General features: G+C 41.6%; 1 protein-coding gene across 1 annotated transcript in view; it reads right to left on the bottom strand.

Moving 5' to 3' along the window:
* Window positions 1–20,424, bottom strand: part of LOC122799284 (cytosolic arginine sensor for mTORC1 subunit 1-like) — a 467,271-nt gene that overhangs the window by 279,373 nt on the left and 167,474 nt on the right. The window contains exon 5 of the mRNA XM_044068241.1: window positions 2,083–2,206. Coding sequence (XP_043924176.1) covers window positions 2,083–2,206 — 124 coding nt within the window. The remainder of the gene's footprint in view (window positions 1–2,082; window positions 2,207–20,424) is intronic.

Genomic DNA, 20,424 nt, shown 5'->3' with positions numbered 1-20,424 from the left:
CTGTTCAGGAATGACAGAGAAGGGATGGATGGAGGTGTAGTAGTGCGATCTGCTCTAATGTGATGTCAGACAGGACAGTGAAAATCAATCCACAAAAGGAGCAGAGCAGTGGGCAAGGTCAGAACCCAGAGTACGCACACAAATGGTTACAGTACAGGATGGGGTGAATTCTGGGCGCAATGATGTAAAGCATCAATCTCAACTCATACTTAGGAAAGATAACAGAATGGAGGAGGAAAAAGGTCAAGATACGGGATTATCTGAACATGTAATCAGAAAGTGAAAGATTTCTAAGGTAAACAAAGTGGAAGAGGAGTACGACTGTTATAGGAGAAACCTCAGGTGCAAGATGATGGCCGAGAACAGACTTTTGGATGTGCCCTAATTACAGTGGAGGGAGCCCTATATCCAGGTATAATACCAGCATTGATCATGTCACAGTGTGGTTCAGAGTGGGGGATGGGGGTGAGCACATAAGGAACAAAAATGACTTGTGTGAGAATTTATAGAATTGGAGGATATTGAGGAGTTAAGCAGCTGGGAGTCTACTGGCTATGGGAATGAGGTCAGTGATGCAAAGCACATAGTGCTATGGCTAACGGTTTGCTGAAAAGGCAAACAGGAGAGAAGGCAACTGTTGCTAAATAGAAGGAGAGACTAGCAATTAGGGCAAAAAATGTGTACGTGTGTGCGTGCGTGTGTGTGTGTGGCTTAACAGTAAGATAGGAAGGGATGGACAGCACAGTATAAGGAAGTAATCAGGACAGCAAAGGAGGTGAAAGCAACAAAGGCACAAGCTAAAGGCGCGTTAGCAGAAGAGGGGTAAGAAAGGCTTGCTTAGATACATGGCAGAAAGACCGAGACAGACCTGTTGACATCTAAGTAAAGGCTGGAGGGAGTCACAGACTATTTGTTTTTGTTATGCGGAAAAACAGAGGGATGATGCCATGCTTGGAGACGTGCACAGCACAGAAGTGTGAGTAGCAAACATACATCAGTACACACAGGAAGCTGAGCTGAAGTGGCTCCCCTAATGTGGATAAAGCACAGGAATCTCGAGGACCATCTTCCAGTACCCTCAGGAATGTGGTGAATGTGCCAACAGATTATCACCAGCTTCTATAGAACTGCAACAGGAATGGAAGATATCAAGTCAGCTCACTCCCATAATCCCCTGCCTGGCTATTCCAGCACAGGAGCTGCTACATGAACTCAGGGTCACCTGTACTGTAGCCAGGGCTTTATCCCTCTACACTTTGGAGTCAGGCTAAAACACCACATTTTGGTAATGTTCAAAACATCCTGGTTAAAGTTGTTAGCAATAGTTCTACATTTTGGGAAACAATTTTCCACATTTGAGGGACTTAATGCTACAAACTATGGGGGGGGGGGGGTGATTTGAAAATGTTCGGCTATATTAAAAATCTTTCTGAGCAGCATAGTTGTTAGCACTTGTGCCTCAATAAGGTTGGTTCTTGGGAGGGGCAACTTCAGTATGATGTACGAATGTCATTCCTGTGTCTACATGGTTTTTGGCAGGTGAACTGGTTTTCTCCATCATCAGAAAGGTGAACTAGCGAGATTCCAAACTGCCCGTGCCCTGTGTGTGAGCTACGAGGTGAAATCTTGAATACTACAGCTCCTGTTTGTCCTAAAAGTAGCTTTTTTTGTCAGTAATAAACTTAACATTTAAGCTAACTGAATAGTCACAGTAAAAAAAAAGAGCTAACCTGAAAAGCTGGGTTTCTCCATAAATCCTTCTCCCCAATAAATATCCGTACAACAATGTTCTACAATATGAGGAATCCAACAAGCAAGTCATTATCACAGCTGTATTTTATTACAGCAGCCCAATAAGGAGTGCTATAAAATATTTCAGAAAATCCAAGCAGTGCAGAATGCACAAAGCTATTAAACTGTTTACAAACAAAGGGGACAAACTTTTTGTTGCCACTCTGCATTTTCTTTACATCTTTAGAAACTTACTACTGGAAACTTAAGAAAAGTACACAAAATAGCTTAGGCCATCAGATGCCTATAGTACTGAACCACCCAACCAAGTAAGATAGATACTGCTCTTACCTGCCCGAGTAGAACATGACATCAATAAGAACAGTTGCCACACTAGACAGAGAACAGGGGTCCAGACTCATCACACAGAACTGGTTCTGTGGGCTCGAGATAGGGTGCATTGTCTCAGACTTCACTGGTGTATAAAACAGAAACATTTGAAATTAGTGTTCAGTTCTTGGCAACTGCAAGTTTAAAAAATGACAGGAGTAAAATGCAATTTATTCTCTGACTAGCAGCTAACAGTGCTAACGTTGCCTCACTGTCTCCTGTTCATCTCTAGCTCCTCCTTAGAACATTTCACACATTACCCCCATCTGTCTCAGTGCAGTTTAGGCGACTTCCCACTTTTACTTCCTCTTCACTCGGCCTTTTCCACACAATTGCGCTGCTGGTTTATAGACTGTGCCATCCTAACACCCAGCAGAGCTCTGTAATCCTGAAAAAACATCCCACAGGACAGCTGTTAATATTGTTTTTCACCAACAGGTGAAACAATCCAGGCTGTGTTGAGCTATTCAAGCCACACAATACCAATGTACCAAACAGCCACCATATGCCCTTAGGATATGACTGCTAAAATACTTAAAATAGAATAAAGGAAAACAAACCAAGGAATTCAGACACATTGTATTTGCATGCAAAACATAATTAAAAAGACTAATAACTTGTGCACACCTACTGTAAAAAATGATCTTTCAGAGATCTCAGACAAGAAGTAGGACATCTGCCTCCAGGTTATACTCGATAGCATGATTTTAAGGTACTGCCTAACAAGCAGAGTTGACAGATGTGATCAGAGAGATTGAGCCTTTCTAGTCAGATGGATGATTCTTCTATACCTTTTCCCCATGTCCCTCATACTATGCATATTATTTCAAAAGTTACAAATGTTCAAGACTCATCCTCAACACCCCGTGGTGGCCAAATCATTGTTTTCATGCCTTCAGGTTCCAGGCCCTATAGGAAACCAGCATGGCTAAAGCAAACAAAAGAACTAAGGACAGCTATGAAACCAGCCATGGAATAGGAAAAGCTATCAAAACATCCACCACCCTCACCCTCTTACTTTGCTCAACAAGCAGAAGAGGGAAGTGTGCTCTGTGCTCTCTAAGTGGTGACTAGGGCAATCTCCAGGATGCCTAATTGCTGGAAGAGTAAACAGGGAAATATTTCAATTATTAACTATAGGGAAGGACAGGAATAAAGGATTACTGAATCCTCACCTCGGGGAAATGACTAGAGCAGTGGGTTCAGGCAGGCTGTCAGTATATTCATCCGCATGAGAAGGAAAGTACAGTTGTGTACACTTACCATAAATGTAGATGGTAGAGTGTATTCACTGTTGCAGTCATTACATGTGGGTTATCTGCTTGCAGGTAGCCCTCAGTCGGCCTGATTAACAAAGTCTTGGGTCCTGCGTCGATTGTTGTCCCTTCTTCCACGACGTCAGGTTGTTAGGGGTATAAAACATGCAGCTGATGCCATTGCATCAGTTTTTCTTGTCCCAGATGCCAGGTGCCCCCCCAATGGGAAGCAATTAAATATAAAAGCACAAAGACATACCGCCAACAAAAAAACAAGTACACCAAAAAGGCTTTTAAGCATAGTAAAGGAAAGTATAGGTATAGCCAAAAGAAGTTAGGGGGCTGGAGGGAGGGTAACCAGGACTGCAACAGTGAATACACTCAAACATCTACATTTATGGTAAATGAACACAACTGTACTATGTTCTTAGTGTTTCACTGCTGCAGTCATTACATTGGGGTAGATTCCCAAAGCTATGGTTGGGAGGAAGAATTTAGATTGCATTAGGGCCAGCTATAAGGCCCTGCAAGACTGCAGTGGCAAAGTCAGCTCTGGATTAAGAGAAAATTGGCAAATGATAATGCTTGGTGAAAGTATGTACAGAACTCCAGGTAGCAACTTCTAGGATGTCCCTGGTAGGGACGCCTCTGAGAAAGGCTGAAGAGGTAGGTGCAGCCCTGGTGGAGTGAAGTCTGATCCCCTGGGGGATAGGTTTTCCATGGTGCTTATAGCAAAAATGAATGCAATGGCTTATCCATTTAGAAATGGTTTGCTTTGAAATAGCCTTCCCCTCTGCCCCTGCAGCAAATGTCACCAACAGTTGTTCAGATTTCCTTTGAGGTTTAGTCCTGTCCAAGTAGAATCTAAGTTGTCTGTGCACATCTAAGGAATGTAGCATCCGTTCCCCTTTATTTTGTGGATTAGGAAAGAAGGTTGGTGAATGAATGGACTGATTAAGAGCCACACTGGATACCATCTTGGGCATGAAGGATGGACTGGTTCTGAGGGATACCCTGTCCGCATGAAAGATGATGAAAGGCTTCACTGCCATAAGGGCCTGTAATTCAGATACCCTTCTAGCTGAAGTGATTGCTAAAAGGAAAGCAGTTTTCCAAGAAAGAAATTTTAAGTCTGCAGTAGCAGCTGGCTTGAAAAGAGGTAGAGTGAGTTTCTCCAAGACAAAGTTACGGTCCCAGGCCGGGGTTGGAGCTCTCCTGGGTGGTCCCACATTTTTGGACCCTCTGAGGAACTGCTTGAGCAGTGGATGAGAGAAGAGGAGTGGTTCTGTGTTATGAGCTGAAATGGCTGAGGCGTGGATTTTAATGGAGGAAAAAGACAGGCCCTTGTGAAGCATCTCAGTTAAGTATTGTAAAATCTGAGGTAAACTGGGCGCTGATGTGCTCATCCCTTAATAGTGGTTCCAGGCACAGAATCTTTTCTATTTTTCAGCATAAGATTTTCTAGTACTAGGCCTCCTTGCCCCTAAAATGATATCCATCACAGGTTTGCAGAGGGATGGTAAAGGAGAGATTAAGTAATTAGCCAGGCTGCAAGGTTCAGTGTCAGAAGCTGAGGGTGCAGAATTTGGTTCTCCTGCTGAGACAGCAGGGAAGGAGTCTGAGGCAGGTGCCATGGAGATAACCATGACACACTGCACAGGAGGGGGTACCAGTGTTGCCGTGGCCAGTCTGGAGCAATCAAAAACATCCTTGGTTTGTCCCGTTTAATTTTTAGTAGTACTCTGGAGAGCAGAGGCAGATGGGGGGGGGGGGCATAGCCGATAGTTTTTTCCAGCTGAAGGACTGAGCACCCACTTTCCAGGCTTGTTTGTGGGGAGTCCTTGTGCAAAATTTATCCAATTGGTAGTTCTGGGGAGAGGCAAACAGGTCTATATCTGGGCGCCCTCATTTACTTGTCAACATGTTGAAAATCATTAGCTCTAGTTTCCACTTGTGTGGGTCCATGAGGTTTCTGCTTAGTCCGTCTGCCAGTGTATTTAAATTTTCCTGGCAAGAATTGAGCTTGTAGGTGCACTTGGTAGCTCAAGGCTGTGTTCCACAATGCCATGGCTAGTCTGCAGAGGGGGTAAGAATGTGTACCCCCTGCCTGTTTATGTACCACGTAACAGTGGTGTTGTCCTTTACCATTAGTTGTCCTGGAACAATGTGGTCCTTGAAGGCTGTCAGAGCATTCTGTACAGCTAACATTTCTTTTGATTGATATGCAGATGCATTTGACTTGGGTTCCATTTGCCCTGAATGCACATCCCTGCCAGGTGAGCTCCTCCCATGCATAGTCTGATGCATCTGTTAGGGTTTGGGTGGCAGGGGGTGGTGTGAAAGGTAGACCCATGTTTTGGTGGCAGGCTTCTGCCCACCACAGGAACTCTAGGCGAAGGCAAGGTATGATAGGAATCATTGTTTCCAGGTCTTGAGAATGTTGACACCATAGGCTTTTTAGATACCACTGTAGTTTCCTCATATGTAGTCTTGCGTATGGAATTAGAACAATGCAGGAGATCATGAACCCCAAGGCTTGCAGTATTTGTCTTGCAGATAGCAGGGTTTTTGTGGCCACTTGTTTGAAGTAGGATGTCAAAATGAATTTGTTTCTCTGGTGTGAGGTAAGCCATCTGGGAAATTTTCAGCATATGGAACAATTTACTGTCCCAATAACAAGAGTAGCTGAGGTGTATACTTTTTTTTTTTACCCAATCTGTCCAATGCTCGTGAATCCCTGTCTGAGGGGGTGGGATTCTTGGCAGAGGTTGCTTTAACCCCTTTTGGCCCTTGAGAAATGACCTCAGGGTCAGCTGTAGGATTTTTAAAAAGATATTTGTGCGAGTCAGGGACTCTATAGTATCTGTCTGGCTTTCTGGGAGCAGGTGAAAGGGCATCAGGAGTCTAGCTGGATTAGAGGAAAACATCCTCCACAATATCCAGTACTGTGGGGATGGCTAAGGGTCTGTTCTGTGGAAGATCTAGGAATTCCCCAAGTCTCTTTTTAGACTGAGGGTAGTCCTGACTCTCCCATTGGAAATGCTCCCTTAAAGTATGCAGGGTTCCCCAAAGGAAAAATCCTCTGTGGGAGAGGCTGAAGGAATGGAATCCTCATAAGTGGAGAGGGGTTGCATGTCTTCATATTCAGATGAATCAGATTCATCTGACTCTTCTTTAGACAAAACTACAGGGGACAGATCTCTTTTCCTTTTGGAAGGGGTAGCTGGGCCTCCCCCGATTAAGCATGATAAGGTCTTTCACCCTTTTAAGCATTTGAGATGGAGGCACAGCAGCAGGCACCTGAGAATGGGTAGCTGGGTTTCTTGGGTGTAGTTCGTACCCTGGGCCTAAGAAGCTCTGTAGTTCTAGAAAGAAAGGTAGTCGCGAATGAAGATTTCAGTTTGTGTCGAGATTCAGTAGTGCAAAGGACTTCCTCGGAAGCTGGTGCCAGCTCAGCGGCTGCGGACCCATCCGAGGGTAAGACGACTGCAGGATCCTTAGTCAAAGAGTTTTTGTGGCATACTGGACTCCAAAAGGGTCTTGGTAGCAGCCTGCAATCAAGAGTAGCGGGCATCAGGGGCTGCAAAAGTCCCTCACTGAGTACTGGAGAACTGACTATTAGCTTAACGGAAGAGTCATCAGTAGGTTTGGACCTGTGCGGTATGTCTATCTTTACGTTTTTTTTGGAAGATCTGCCGGACGGCTTACCGAAGCCATATCAGAATTTGAGGACTGTAAGCAAAAACATCTGGCTACAATAAGGGCCCAATGCTGGCTAGTTCTGGCGTTGAACAAAGCACAGAAGCAATGAGGGACATCGTGGTCTGGGCCTAAACAAGTGACACAGTAAGAGTGGAAGTCTGTGTGGTATTTGTTTTCCATAGGTGAGACAATTAACTTTTTCTGACAGCGGTTAGTGCAAGAAAAAAGGTTCCCCAACGGGGTACTTGGCTTTAGAAGACTTCAACTTCAATTCAGTAGATGAAATCCAGGCAGCAGCCGACCAACACTTGTGTGAACTGCTTCTGCTTTGGGCTTCACGGCAAGAAAGACTGATGTAATTACGTCGGCTGCCTTATTTTATACTACTGACGTCAGTCTTCAAGCGACAGCAACCGATGCAGAAATACTAAGCCTCTGGTATTCAGGCTGGCCGAGGGCTACCCTGCTAGGGATAACCCAAATGTGATGACTGCAACAGTGAAACACGAAGAACATTGTGGGATTCTACCATAATAATACATTATACATACATGTAAGGGAATTCACAACCTTCGAATGTTGGTTTGGTTGACCTCTGTTTAGCTGACCGCTGACAATTCACAGCGGTGGGGAATATGCTCTTTCCCCAAAATTGTACAATCTCAGAATTACAATACATAATTAAGCAAGCGATGGTTGTGTTTTTAATTTTGCATGTGCCAAGGTTATTGCTCAGATCATGCGTAGTTAACCTACAGATGTTTACATTTTCAAATTTTGTCGATATGCAATTCGAAACTGACATTAACATTCCAATGAAATGAGGACAAAAGAAAGGAAGAGGGTGGTGCAATGCGCAGACTCTCTCAGGCTTTTCAAATAAAGCACAAAATCCAGGAGGCAAATTAATGAAGAGAAACAGTTGTACATCAGGCAGCATGGGCATATTGTTGTTTGTCTTTCCTGCTTTTCCCAGTTAGGGGTCGCCACAGCAGAACTCCATTCCACTAATGATTGGCAGTAGATTTTTTATGGTTCCGAGTTGCCAGCCCGACGCCCAACCTTCAGTGAAGGCACGCCTATTCACACACGTCTTTCGGAGGCCACTCTACCACAGGGAGGACATGCAAACTCCACACAGAAGGCACTCCAGCCATGAACTGAACAGGAGAACCTCTTGCTGTGAGGTAACAGCGCTACCGCTGTACCACCGCAGCATGGGCATACAAAAGTAGAAAATACAGAGTATTTGTTGATAGGGCAATAACTGAAAGGCCGAATTCTCATTGCCCAGAAGAGACAATACCTCCTTCCCAAGGAAGCTAGAAATGGCCATAAAGCCTTTTAGTCATTAATTACAGGTACTGTTTGTTAGTAGTGCTCCAGTGTGAGCTCACATATATGATAAAAATCAAGAAACCAGACTGCATAGGTGTGTTAATTACCAAATATGAGGTTTGAACTGGTTAAATCCAGAGAATTCTGAAATTAATGATATTCCAAATATCAAAAACAATGGTTACTAGTCACCAATATTTCAAACAAGTTCCAGTCTGCCCCTTAAGACTTGCACAATAATAATCTGCCTTTGATTGTGAGGTAAGGCAATATAGGCATATAATACTGCCTAGGCAGTCCACTCATTCCTAACACTGTTTGTCAGATAAGGTACTAAATTCTGAAAAAAAACTTTATACCCAGAAAACTGTTTGCCACATGGATGATGCATTAATACAGACAGAGGGACTGTAGAACTTGATTCCATGTTTAAAGTGAGGGACACATGGGTCTAAGCTGAATCTCCAAATGACTTTTTTAATGTCTTGGGACTCAGTGAAGCATGTTTCTTGACTTCAGTGGAGCCATTTCTAGTCATTTTTCAGCAAGAACCAAAACAACTTCAAGACTTATTGTTGGAACGGTGAACTTCTGTAGAGATTTACCAACAACTGCTGCCAAAAGGTTAATAGTTCATAACAGCTGTAAGAAAGAAATGTGGAAAACGGGAATTCAGTTATGAAAATGGAGCTCTGGAGTCTTGTACAGGAACTGTAAGTAGTCCCTGTATTGTGAAGCCCTGCAGATGGGCATGGTTTTATCTTTATGAACATAAATGAAGAACAGACTTTTCAATAGCACTGTGACAAAACAGCGCAAAAAAGACAGGATACAGCAATGGGAAGCTTTAGCTAGCAGGTTAGGCTGTTGATTAACGGTAGCAGAAGTTCCTAGCTCTAGACCATTAGGAAGCACTAGAAGTTATTTATAACAAGTAAGAGGTACAAACGAGAGCTGGGTGCTTATGCTTGTTCTCCACCTAGGGCTTGGCATGGGTTCAGAAATAAGATAAAATGCCTAGCATGTACCTGCTTTTAAATACAATACAAGCAGGTTATAAAAATAAAGCCCATTTCATTACTCAAATGGGTTCCTGGTTACAAAATTATTAGATAAAAAAAATAAACTCAGTAGTTTTAGTTGAGATCGCCTCATATGCCTTCTCAACCTTACAAAATTTACATCCCATTTGCAAACGTTTTGAGGTTAATTATACTCCAGTGAAAGCCCTGAAAAACAGTCAGGTGTGGGGCTGCTAGGACCTATCTTGTGGCCCTGGTAGGCTTTCTTTTCTCAGCTCTATTCTTAAAGCAAATTATTTTCTGTAATTCAAACATGTGAATCTCAAGCCTCATTCCAAAAGAGGTCCCCAAGTTACTCCCTAAACCCTAAAGTACTATTTATCAGAGAAAACTTTCATAAACTCTAAGCAGTTGTCATTTTACTCATTTACCAACCATTTTGTATTTTTGTACTCATTTGGCATGGAGTCTTAATTTTTTTTAATGTAAGCTGCTTAGACAATTTATGTGCATAATACCTGCTAACAGAATAAATTCCATAACATCATTACAGGTTCATAAGTAGGTACTAGGCTATCAGCCAGAGGGCCTACATAAGCCTAGTCCAACAAGGTTCCCTGATTTTTCTTGAAGAGTGCTAATAAAGAACTTTGCTTGACATAGATGGGTAGCCTGTTCGAGTATTGGAAGTCTCTGGGACAGGAATCTATCCCTCCAGCATGTCCTGTTTATTGCGGTGACAAGGTTTAGGTCCCTAGACCATGTAGCTTGGAGGGATTGGGATTTCTTTGGGTGTAGCATGTCCAACAGCTCTGGGTTTGACATAGCTTTATATGTTAGGCAGAGATCACCTCGGAGTAGGCGATATGCTATAGAGTAAAGTTGGAGTTTGAGACTGTCAGTGTAGGGCATATCTGTTTGAGGCCAGTAATCCTCTTTGTGAGGTACTTCTGTGGCCTTTCCAGCTGCTGCAGATGTCTTGTGAGGTACATTCCAAAAGGGGTGTTATACTCTATAACGGGTCTAATGAGTGTCGAGTAGAGGGGAACAATGACCCTTTTTTCCTGGATGAGAACCCTTTTATGATGAGGTGTACCACATAGGACTTCCTGACTACTGTGGCGATATGACTAATCAAAGGAGAGACTACTGTCCATCTGAGTCCCAAGGTCTCATCACGCATTGCTTCTAATCTTCATTTCCCATATATTTACAGACTTTATTTGCCCATATTGCTCTGTTCTTCGTATTTTTGTGAGTACGTTTTGCTCAGTTTGCCATTACAAGAAATCTTGGTGTACATGGCTGAGATTATATATAAAGTAATTAATGGCAATTAATAGGTTACATTTTTCATCTTATCACCATTTCATATCATCTTATTCTAATGCTACTTTCTTTTTTGCAGTTTGTTAGCATCAGTTTTCTGCCTTTACAAGCCCTTAAATCTACATTACATGAAACATTACTAGATTTACTATGTAACCTCGTTACCTTTGGCCTGGGTTGCAGATGAAAAAGGTCCCTGGACCAAACTGCCCACTCACCCACGTAAATGCAGTCATGGTTAAGATAATCTAGTACGCAGTCATCTGCATGGATTCAGTGCCCTACACTGTACAATTTAAATCTGAAACTGAACCATTAAGGGACACAGTTCTCTCTGTAAACTCCTTGGGCCAAGTTGGCTTCATCGAACTCTAGCCCACACACATACAGAACTGTGACAGTCATGGCACCAAAAAATGGCACAGACAGTTGCACCCAGATATCTGGGTCAGTTCAACATTTTTTGCCCTGCTGTACTCAACTGAAAAAAAATCCATTCTTCAAGCTGGTGAATACCCCTCTCTTATTGGAATCAGCAACAAGCTGAAAGGTTCTTCATCTTAGTCCATTGACTGTTTTTCAGTTTACCTTTTAGTGACTCCTGGCTGTATAAAAAATTATTTATTTTATTTATTTGGCATTTGCTTACCGGGAAAGTCCAATTGGGTGAGTAACCCATTTTCAGCGAAGGCTAGATAAAAAAAGCTTTTACAGTATTGAACAATAGTATGCAAGTATAACACAATAGTATAGAATGACAGAGTAGAGTACAAAAAGTCTACCAAAGCCAAATCTGAGGTAAATTTGGCCTTCCAGGTGAAGGATAACCACAAGGCATTCTTCAGCTATGTCCGCAACCTCAAAGGCAACAAACAATTGTGTGCAGAACTCATTGTAAATGGAGCCATCTATACTGAGCCAGAAGATATAGCAAATCTATTGGCCAATAAATTCATCTCCAACTTTACCCCTCTCTATCCCTCAACCTTCCCTCAGGAAATACCATCAAATATAACTCTGCTATCATTAGAGAACAGGTCCTTAATACTCTAAGGCCAAGAGCACTGCATCAACAGACCCAGACAATATCCCAGGATGCCTTTTAAACAACATGAAACATAACCTATCAGGGCCTCTGGAATTGCTATTTAACTACAGCCTCCAAACAGGTTTTGTGCCTCATGAAAGGAGAGCAGCAACAATCATCCAAATGCACAAAGCTGGCCCAACTATGGATCCATAAGTCTCACTAGTCTTGTTATGTAAAACCATGGAAAGAATTGTCATGAAAATGATCAATAGTGATATAGTAAACCTCCAGTCACTGGACCCAAGCCAGTTCAGATTCATCAAGGGCAGATCATGCCTACTCAACCTGGTGGACTTCTTTGAGAAGGTCACCAAAGCAATGGATGAGGGCAAAATGGTTCACACTACCTACCTTGACCTGGCCCAGGCATCTGACACAATACCCCGCGTGGGCATTGTTGACAGACTCAAGACGTTTGGTACAAATTCGTATGTCACCCTGTGGATAGCCAAAGGGCTCACACATAGGACCTAGGAGTTAGAATTGGGGAGTCCACTTTTACAGAGGCGAGTTACAAGTACAGTCCCCTCAGGGATCAATCCATGGACTGCTCCTTTTTGGCATTTACTTCTCTTAAGTGAAGGCCAAGGTTGGTGACCTCTTGCTGACTAAATTTGTAGATGATTGCAAATTAGGCCGTCAGAATCCGACACGGACACAAATGTTCTCCAGGAGGGGATGACAAAAAAACAACTGGTGTTAGAGCTATGGACTAAAACTAAATCCCAAGAAATACATAAAAGTATCCTTCGTGAAGGTATCCACCCCTATCATCATACTGACAGCATACCCTTACCTCTGACCCAGTAGTCAGGGACTTAGGGACACACAGATAGTAATCTAGACTGACCATCATATGTCTATTGTAGTGAGAAAATCATTTTATGTCGCACAACTTGTAAACAAAGGTATGGCATCCAAGTCCAAGGAAGTCATTGTTCCACTGTATTCCGAATTCATCAGACCCATAGAGTACAATGCCCCCTTTGGTATATACCTAACCAGGCATATCCAACAACTGGAATGTCCAGAGGTTCCTCACTAAAAGAATACAGGGCTTAAGTAAAATGTCCTATGAAGACTGCCTCAAGGCAGTATCCCTGTATTCTGTTTCCTACAGGCTTCTAAGAGAAGATATATGCCTGACATACAGGGCATCATCAGATCCCACTCTGATGAACCTCCTGCATATCCACAAAACAAACGGCAACAGAATTATCCATTCTAAAGACTTAAACCTTGCCTGGAATATAAATAGTACCTGCTGGAGAGACAGGTACGTATCCCAGAGGATTACCCAGTCTTTGGAACAGACTCCCCCATCCATGTGAGTTCCTCCTTAACCCAACTGTATGGGCAAGAGAAAATTCATCCCTGGTTTGATACCTATGTCTCTAATAGACACAGGCAACCTGCAAATGGTTAATCTCCTAAGCCCCTGCTTACACTTATCAACAGTATCAGAACTTGTCAGATTTGGGATGCATGGCTAGGCTTAAAAAGTCCCTTGTAGTTGTTAGTCTAGTAAACACCTATATACAAATGAATAAGTGTAACAAATGTTAACCAGATTCAGGAAACTGGCTACAGATGGAATCAGTTGATATATAAACAGATGATACATAAACATCTGATTTCTAAGAGTTTTAAAAATGATAATTGACCTTGTTAAACATTTGTCTTGTTAAATTGTTTGTTGACTCTACATATGTACATATTTACATGAAGGTAGATGTTATAACGAAACAGTGTAAAGTTGATCTGAATAAGATGAGCATGTTACAGGAGTCAGCAGTGAGAAGTACAGTAGTTAGTAAGGGACAGCAAATGAGATACAGGTTTAGTGGAAGGTGGATTAAGTATATAGTAGAAGTTTGAGACTAGGTAATAGGGTATGAAATGGTGTGGGGTCCGTGACAGCTGGTGAAGAGAAGATTGTAGTAGGAATAAATGTGTATTGGAAGTAAGTGGAGGATGTGGGAAAGTGCAAGGTTAAGAGAGTGAAGGTGGGTAACAGGAGATAGGAGGAAAGAGGAGAAAAAGGTGAAGTGGTAGAGTAATAATAAATGGCCTAAAAGCTAGCTAAACCAATTTTATTTTAATGCCTTCAGAATGAATAAAGAGGAATCCAAGCATCCTGCCTGGTTCTTTCAGTACAATCTCTGCATCAAGTTCCCTCTCATACAATTCATTAAATACATGTCAGAGGGGCAGGGTTGGGGACACTGTGGTTGTTTCTAACTGCACGTTTTCTTTTCTCAATGCTGTAACTAGTTAGTGGTCAGATATCTCCAACAGCTTTCTGTAAATGGAGTTTGAATCTCATATGGCACTGTTTCAGGAGATGGTATTTGAACAAAAGTTGAAATCCCCCCCCCCCACACACACACACCACTTGCCACCACCCACTAATATTCATCAGCTACTAAAAGGCCCTTATGAAGGATGTCCAATTATTACTGTGCAATATTATCCAAATGGTAAGTCCAACTGAGCAGTCAAGGCTTCCTAGTGTGGCTTGGCCAGTATCACTAAATACATGCAGTGTGTACTGTACTCTTAGATCTTAAATTATCTTTACACAAAACAGCCACAGTTGAAAGGTTTAAGAATATTTAATAATAAATAATAAAAACACAAGACAATACTTCTTACTACACAGTGCTAGTCAAGTGTTCAGAGATCACAGAGAAATACTTAAAAAGTTTACTTATTTATTTAGTTTTTGTTAACCAGGAAAGTCCGACTGGACGTTGTCCTTTTTCAGCGGTGGCCCGGGGAGAAAAGCTCCATTACATAACAAAAAAAGAACATTTATATACAAGTAAAGCATCACAGCAGTACAACTTTAAAATTTTCAACAAAGTGAAGGAAGACATCCAGTATTCACAATTTTTCTATAGTGTGAGATGAGACAGAGAGAGAGTTATACAGAAACACTGTCATACAAACTGACCTTCTACATTTAGTATCAAGTGAGATAGAGAAGTTCCACAAAACAGGTAGGACATCATAGCAGTATGTACATTAAAAGGTCGTATTGGACTACTATGCAGATAGTATACAAAGTGAGGTACATGCTTTTGCTCTACTTGTCTAGTCTGGAGAGAGATGGAAAGCCCTACTGACTATTCAGTTTATGTCTATTTACATATATACATTCCGTTTGTAAAGCACAAACAGATATAGAGTAGACTGTGTATAACTCTATGTTTGGGAGTTATGCATTAGAGAAAGTCTTGCTAACTGGGCCAAAGCAATACTGGTAGGGATAGTATAGAGGGATTAGAGTTTTGGACTATGTGACACATGGACAAAGTCAGGAGTGTACTAGATGGGCCTTAAGGATGTTTTTGAACTGGTTGGGGTTAGCTGCAGCAGTTATGGGTGAGGGGAGATTATTCCAAATTTTAGCTGTAGTGTGTGAGAATAATGCTTTGCCGGCTGTGTTGTTAGTGGTGGTAACAGTGAGAAGTGATTTATTGGCTGAGCGGAGTGGGCGATTTGGGGTGTAGTTGGTCAGCAGTTGCTTCAGTGCAGGAGTTTTGTCGGGTTGTTTTAGGGTGTTGTAGGCTATGACAAATTGGTGATAGAGTAGTAGGTGTGGGAGTTCAAGCCACTGGAGTTCCCTAAGTGGTAGGCAATGGTGGGTTCTGAAAGGGGAGTTTGTAGCGAACTTGGCAATTTTGTTACAGCAAGACTCGAGTTTGACCAGTTCGGATGTCCTGATATGAGTGAGAAATGGGGCTGCATAGAGTAATGTAGATAGGTGGGTTTGAGCTAGGGTGACTTTAGCATGGTCTGTTAGATAGTTTCTTTGTCCATATAGGGAGCCCACTTTTTTTGTGCACCTTTTTTATAGCTTGTGAAATGTGAATGTCAAAGTGGAGGTTATTGTCAATTTCTATGCCAAGGAGCTTAGTGTGGATGGAGGGAGAGATGACAGTACCATTACTGGAAGAGATAGAGAAAGGTATTGGTGAGGTTTTAGATTTGTTTGGGGAGAATAGAAGTAGTTTTGTTTTGTTAGGATTTAGGATGAGTTGAATAATAGAGATCCACTTTTCTACAGAGTTAAGAGATTCCAGGTTGAGCTGCTGAAGGATGGGGAATGATGAGGCTGAGCAGATTAGGGTGGCGTCATCTGCATACTGGATTAGGTTGGCCTGCTGGGTAGAGGTATATAGGTTGTTAGTAAAGATAGAAAAGGAGTAGTGGGCCCAATATAGAGCCTTGGGGGACACCAATTGTGGATGGGAGTAGGGGTGGTAAGACTCCTTGCCACTGGACAGCTTGCTGGTGCTCCAAAAGGTAATTTTTGAACCAATTCACGGTGTTAGGGGTTAATGCTGAAGAGGTTAGAGTGTCTATTAGAATGGTGTGGGAAACCATGTCGAATGCCTTTGAGAGGTCAAGGAATATAGCAGATACAAATCTATTGTTGTTTCTATGCTAGTTCAGTGTGTAAAGGAGAGAAGGGCTGTGGTTGTGCTGTGGTGTGAGCATAAACCGTGTTATGTAGGGGAGAGAAGATTGTTTGATGTTAGGAAATGCATTTTTTCTAGTATCTTTGATAGGGGAGATAGGATGGCTATGGGGCGGTATTTGGTGAAATCATAATAGGTTCCACCCTTATGAAGGGGAATAATGTAAGATATTTTCCAAATGCGAGGGATGTATGATTCTTGTATAGATCAGTTAATAAGGATTGGTGACTGGGTAGCATATTGAGTTTGCAGCCATTTTTAGGAAATGTGCTGGTATGCCATCTGCTGCAAGAGTAGTGGGTTTCAGTTTTAGGAGGCATTTCCTTATTGTAGAGGTTTGGACCATGGAGAAAGTGAGGGTAGAAGAGTGTTTGGGGCTATTGAAATGGGAGTGTAGTTATTATTGGATGGTTGAGTAGATAGAGAGATGATAGATTCAGTAAAGTGTTGGTTGAATTTGGAGGCTATCTGAATTTGTGGAGGTTGAGGTGGGAGTAGGTGTGCTGGTTTTTCCTGGTTTTAACAGGGAGTTAATTGCATGCCAGAATTTTTGAGGGTTATTAGCATGTTTATTTTGGATTTTTAGGTAGTAGTTTTGCTTATCAGTTTTGGTTTGTTGTTTGACCTGGTTCCCAAGACTTTGATAGTTTTGTTTGGAAAGAATTGTGTTGTCTTTCTTCCAAGTTTTCCAGTCATTGTCTCTCAAGGGCTCTAGTGGACTCGGTAAGCCATGGAGCTGAGTGAAGCTTAGTCCTAATTGTTCTTAAGGGAGCTATTTGGTCTAGGATCTTAGTGAATGTAGTATTAAAATAATCTACTGCTAGGTCCAAGTTGAAGGAGCGTAGTGGTTTCCAAATGCAGTTTTGAAATAAGTTGTTGAGTTTGGCAGAGTTTACTTTGTATTTCTGACTTGTCTAAAGATTGTAGGTTTGGCTATGTTAATATGTTTTTTTAGGAGAAAGGTTGGTAGGTGATCACTAAGGCTGTCTGGTAGGCAGCCGGTTTGGTAATTTCTTTCTAGGGTCCAGTCTAGTATAGATTCTTTTTGAGATCTCTTATCAATTCTAGTAGGTTCTGAAATAAGTTGGGAGAACCCGTATAGGTTTATGTAGTTGGTGGGGTTTTTGGAGTTGCAGGCTAGCCAATCAGTATTCAGGTTTCCCAGAAGAATAGTTTCTTTTGGGAGGGTGTCTTTTATCCACTGCAGCATCTCCTCAATTATTGATGAGTTATTCCTTGGGGGTATATATGCACAGAGAATGTTGATGCTCTTTTTCCTTGTTTATTTGTAACAGGGAGCCTATGATTTCAGTGGTATTAAGTTTAGGATGAGAAGTTGGCAGGGGTTGCATAAGAAGTATATTTTTGTAGACAACTGCTACACCTCCCCCTTTTATACCTGTTCTGTCAAGCCTCATAGTATATCCTAGAGGCAGTATATCCTCATTTTGAGTGCTGGATTTTAACCATGTCTCCGTTATGGTTAGAATGTCAGGGGTGTAATGTTTTAGGAATGCGTGAAATTGAGGCAGTTTATTTAATATACTGCGAGCATTTAGGTTTATGATGAGTAGGTCAGTAATTTGTATGTATGAGGGTGTAAGGTTGCTTGGGCCAGGATTTGGGTGAATATCTCTGGATGTAAAGAGATATTTTTTTAATAATACACAATGTCTGATTAGATGTAATATCTATGTGTAGTTTACATTATGTTTTTCTACTGTTAGGTGGTGGAAGGCGATTGTCATGTAAATAATCTGTTTTGTTATGATAAAATAGAGAGGGACATATAGGGAAATTTGTTTGAGTTTTTGTGGGTGTGGAGGTATGTGTAGTATGATAGTTATTGTGTGATAGGGGTTAAGTGTGCGTGTGGGGATGTGGTGTATGTTAGGAATGTGAGGGTTAGTAGGAGGGATGAAAGAAAAGAGTAGATTTTGTGTCATATTGGATTTGACTAGAGTTTTGTTAACTGGGTTGGTGGTAAATAGGGGCGGGATTTGGATTTTCATAGGAGATTGGTTGTATGTGGTGGTCAGGTGATTTGGGGTTAGAATAAATCTAAATGTAGTGGGGTGGGTGGGAAATGGGGGTAGGGGAGCAGAGTGAGCGGGGCCCCACACAGATGCAGAGGCTGTAGAGCCAATCTGTTGTGGTTTTCTGGATATTTTCCAAAGGTAAGGTATGCTAGGTTGCAGGGTCTGCTGATATCCTACACCTTTGGCTTTATTTATATTTCCTTTTTGCAGTACCCTGCACCTTAGCTATAGGAGATTAAAGGACATGTTTCAAGTCAGTGCTGCGGACCCTCCTAGTGGCTTTATTCAGGGTTAAAATCTACAGATTGAACATTAAAAATGGTTGAAGAGTTATTAACCTTGTTCCTTGCAGTTAGAACACTACACAAAGTTGTATGTTTTGGGTAGCTTGCAGGTAGTAACTTGCTTGCATGGGATGCAGTTCCAAGGTTGGGGGGGGAGCAGGCTGGTTAGGGCAGATAAGATAAAATTACTTTCCCAAGAAAGAAGGAGAGGAGAGAAAGATTTGGTTATGGAAAAACAGAAAATAGGTTTAGGTCACTTCAACAATTGCTGTAGCTATTAACAATATAAATGCATTACCCAGTTCTCAATACATTGTAAGTCAGTTTCCAAATACATATCATAGCAGCATGATTACATCATGTTTGCTTGAAATATTTTAAATTATTAAAGGTGGGTGGACTAAGATCAGCCCCTTGTAGTGGAGCAATCTAAATAATGATCAATAGACTTAGTGCTCTATAAAAGTATATTACCATATACAAATAGTAACACACTGTCTTCATTTACAGTAGAACTAAGCAAAAGCACTAGTTTCGGCAGGCCCTTTCCATGCAGCTGATCCAACTCATTTAGAGCAAAGCGTGTGTTATGTAGCCTTTGCGAACACCAACAATTAATTAAAAGTCAGAGGAAACACCTGACATCAATACACAAAAAAGACTAATCTAATCTTCCTAGTTCCTAGCTACATCTAAGAGAAAACACAGTTGTAAAATAAACTTACATACAGAACACAGGCAGAGTGCTGGTGAGTTGGATGTTCAAGACAAATGCTAAAATGCTCCAATTCTTTAGGTCCTTAAATTGATAACAGTACCACGGAGTCATTTCAGATTACATCATTTCTTTCTGGTTCCCAGGCTAGCAGAAACTCAGAGGTCAATAGCCATTTTGATTGTAAGGAAGCCAGAGCAATAAAAGAAATTATACATGTAAATTCTAGCCATTAACTCTGGCCTCAAAACAATAGGAAGAATGCCTCCCCTCTAGAAATCTCGGCTCCGAACTTTAGATCAAAGAATTTCACAATGCTTGACTTTTCAGCTTTCTTACAGCAGAGTGCACGGTTACATTTTTTTTTCAGTTCAACATCCAATACAGTCTTTTCACATTTAAGAGAGCCTGTGGCTTACATTAATATTTACAAATGACAGAATTATCTACAAAATTCTATCTAGCTAGGCTGGCACCCTTATCTATCTTCAAAACCTCAAACACACAAGACTGGATGTTGGGAGAATACATGCCAAAAATGGGGGACTATATAAATATTTAAAGACCGACATCCAAATAAATGGCATTTTCTAGACTTCATGGCACAACAGGGAGCCAGGACTGATTACAAAAAGATCTCATGTGGAGTCTGAAGATTCAGGTTCCTTTCACAGGGGTTTTTATCTCATGGTAAGGTGGGTCTTTGGGGCAATTTAAATCTTGTACAGGTTAGTAATCAATCTTTAGGAGGAAGGGGATCTTATTCTTACCTTTGTATACAATTTAAACACACTGTGGTCAATCGTCTTTACTGATTTTGAAACAGAATTCTTCCAAGTTACCTCATATTATGTATTGAGCAAATGTTTTTTCTTGACTTGACATAAAATTGCTCATGATCTCAAGCCAGGTCAGCAAATGGTCTTTCTTTCAGTTATCCCCAAAAGACCAAGGGGCTAAACCTGGTTAACTTCCCAAGAGAAAAAAAAAAAAGGACATGAGGATCCCAGCTTTTAGTTTACCTTATTGGTGTCAACATCC

Source organism: Protopterus annectens, chromosome 4.part0 (assembly GCF_019279795.1).
Source record: "Protopterus annectens isolate FY-2018-M chromosome 4.part0, PAN1.0, whole genome shotgun sequence".
Taxonomy (NCBI): domain Eukaryota; kingdom Metazoa; phylum Chordata; order Ceratodontiformes; family Protopteridae; genus Protopterus; species Protopterus annectens.
The sequence above is the reverse complement of the archived record's forward strand: the minus strand, read 5'-3'. Positions and strand labels throughout refer to the sequence as shown.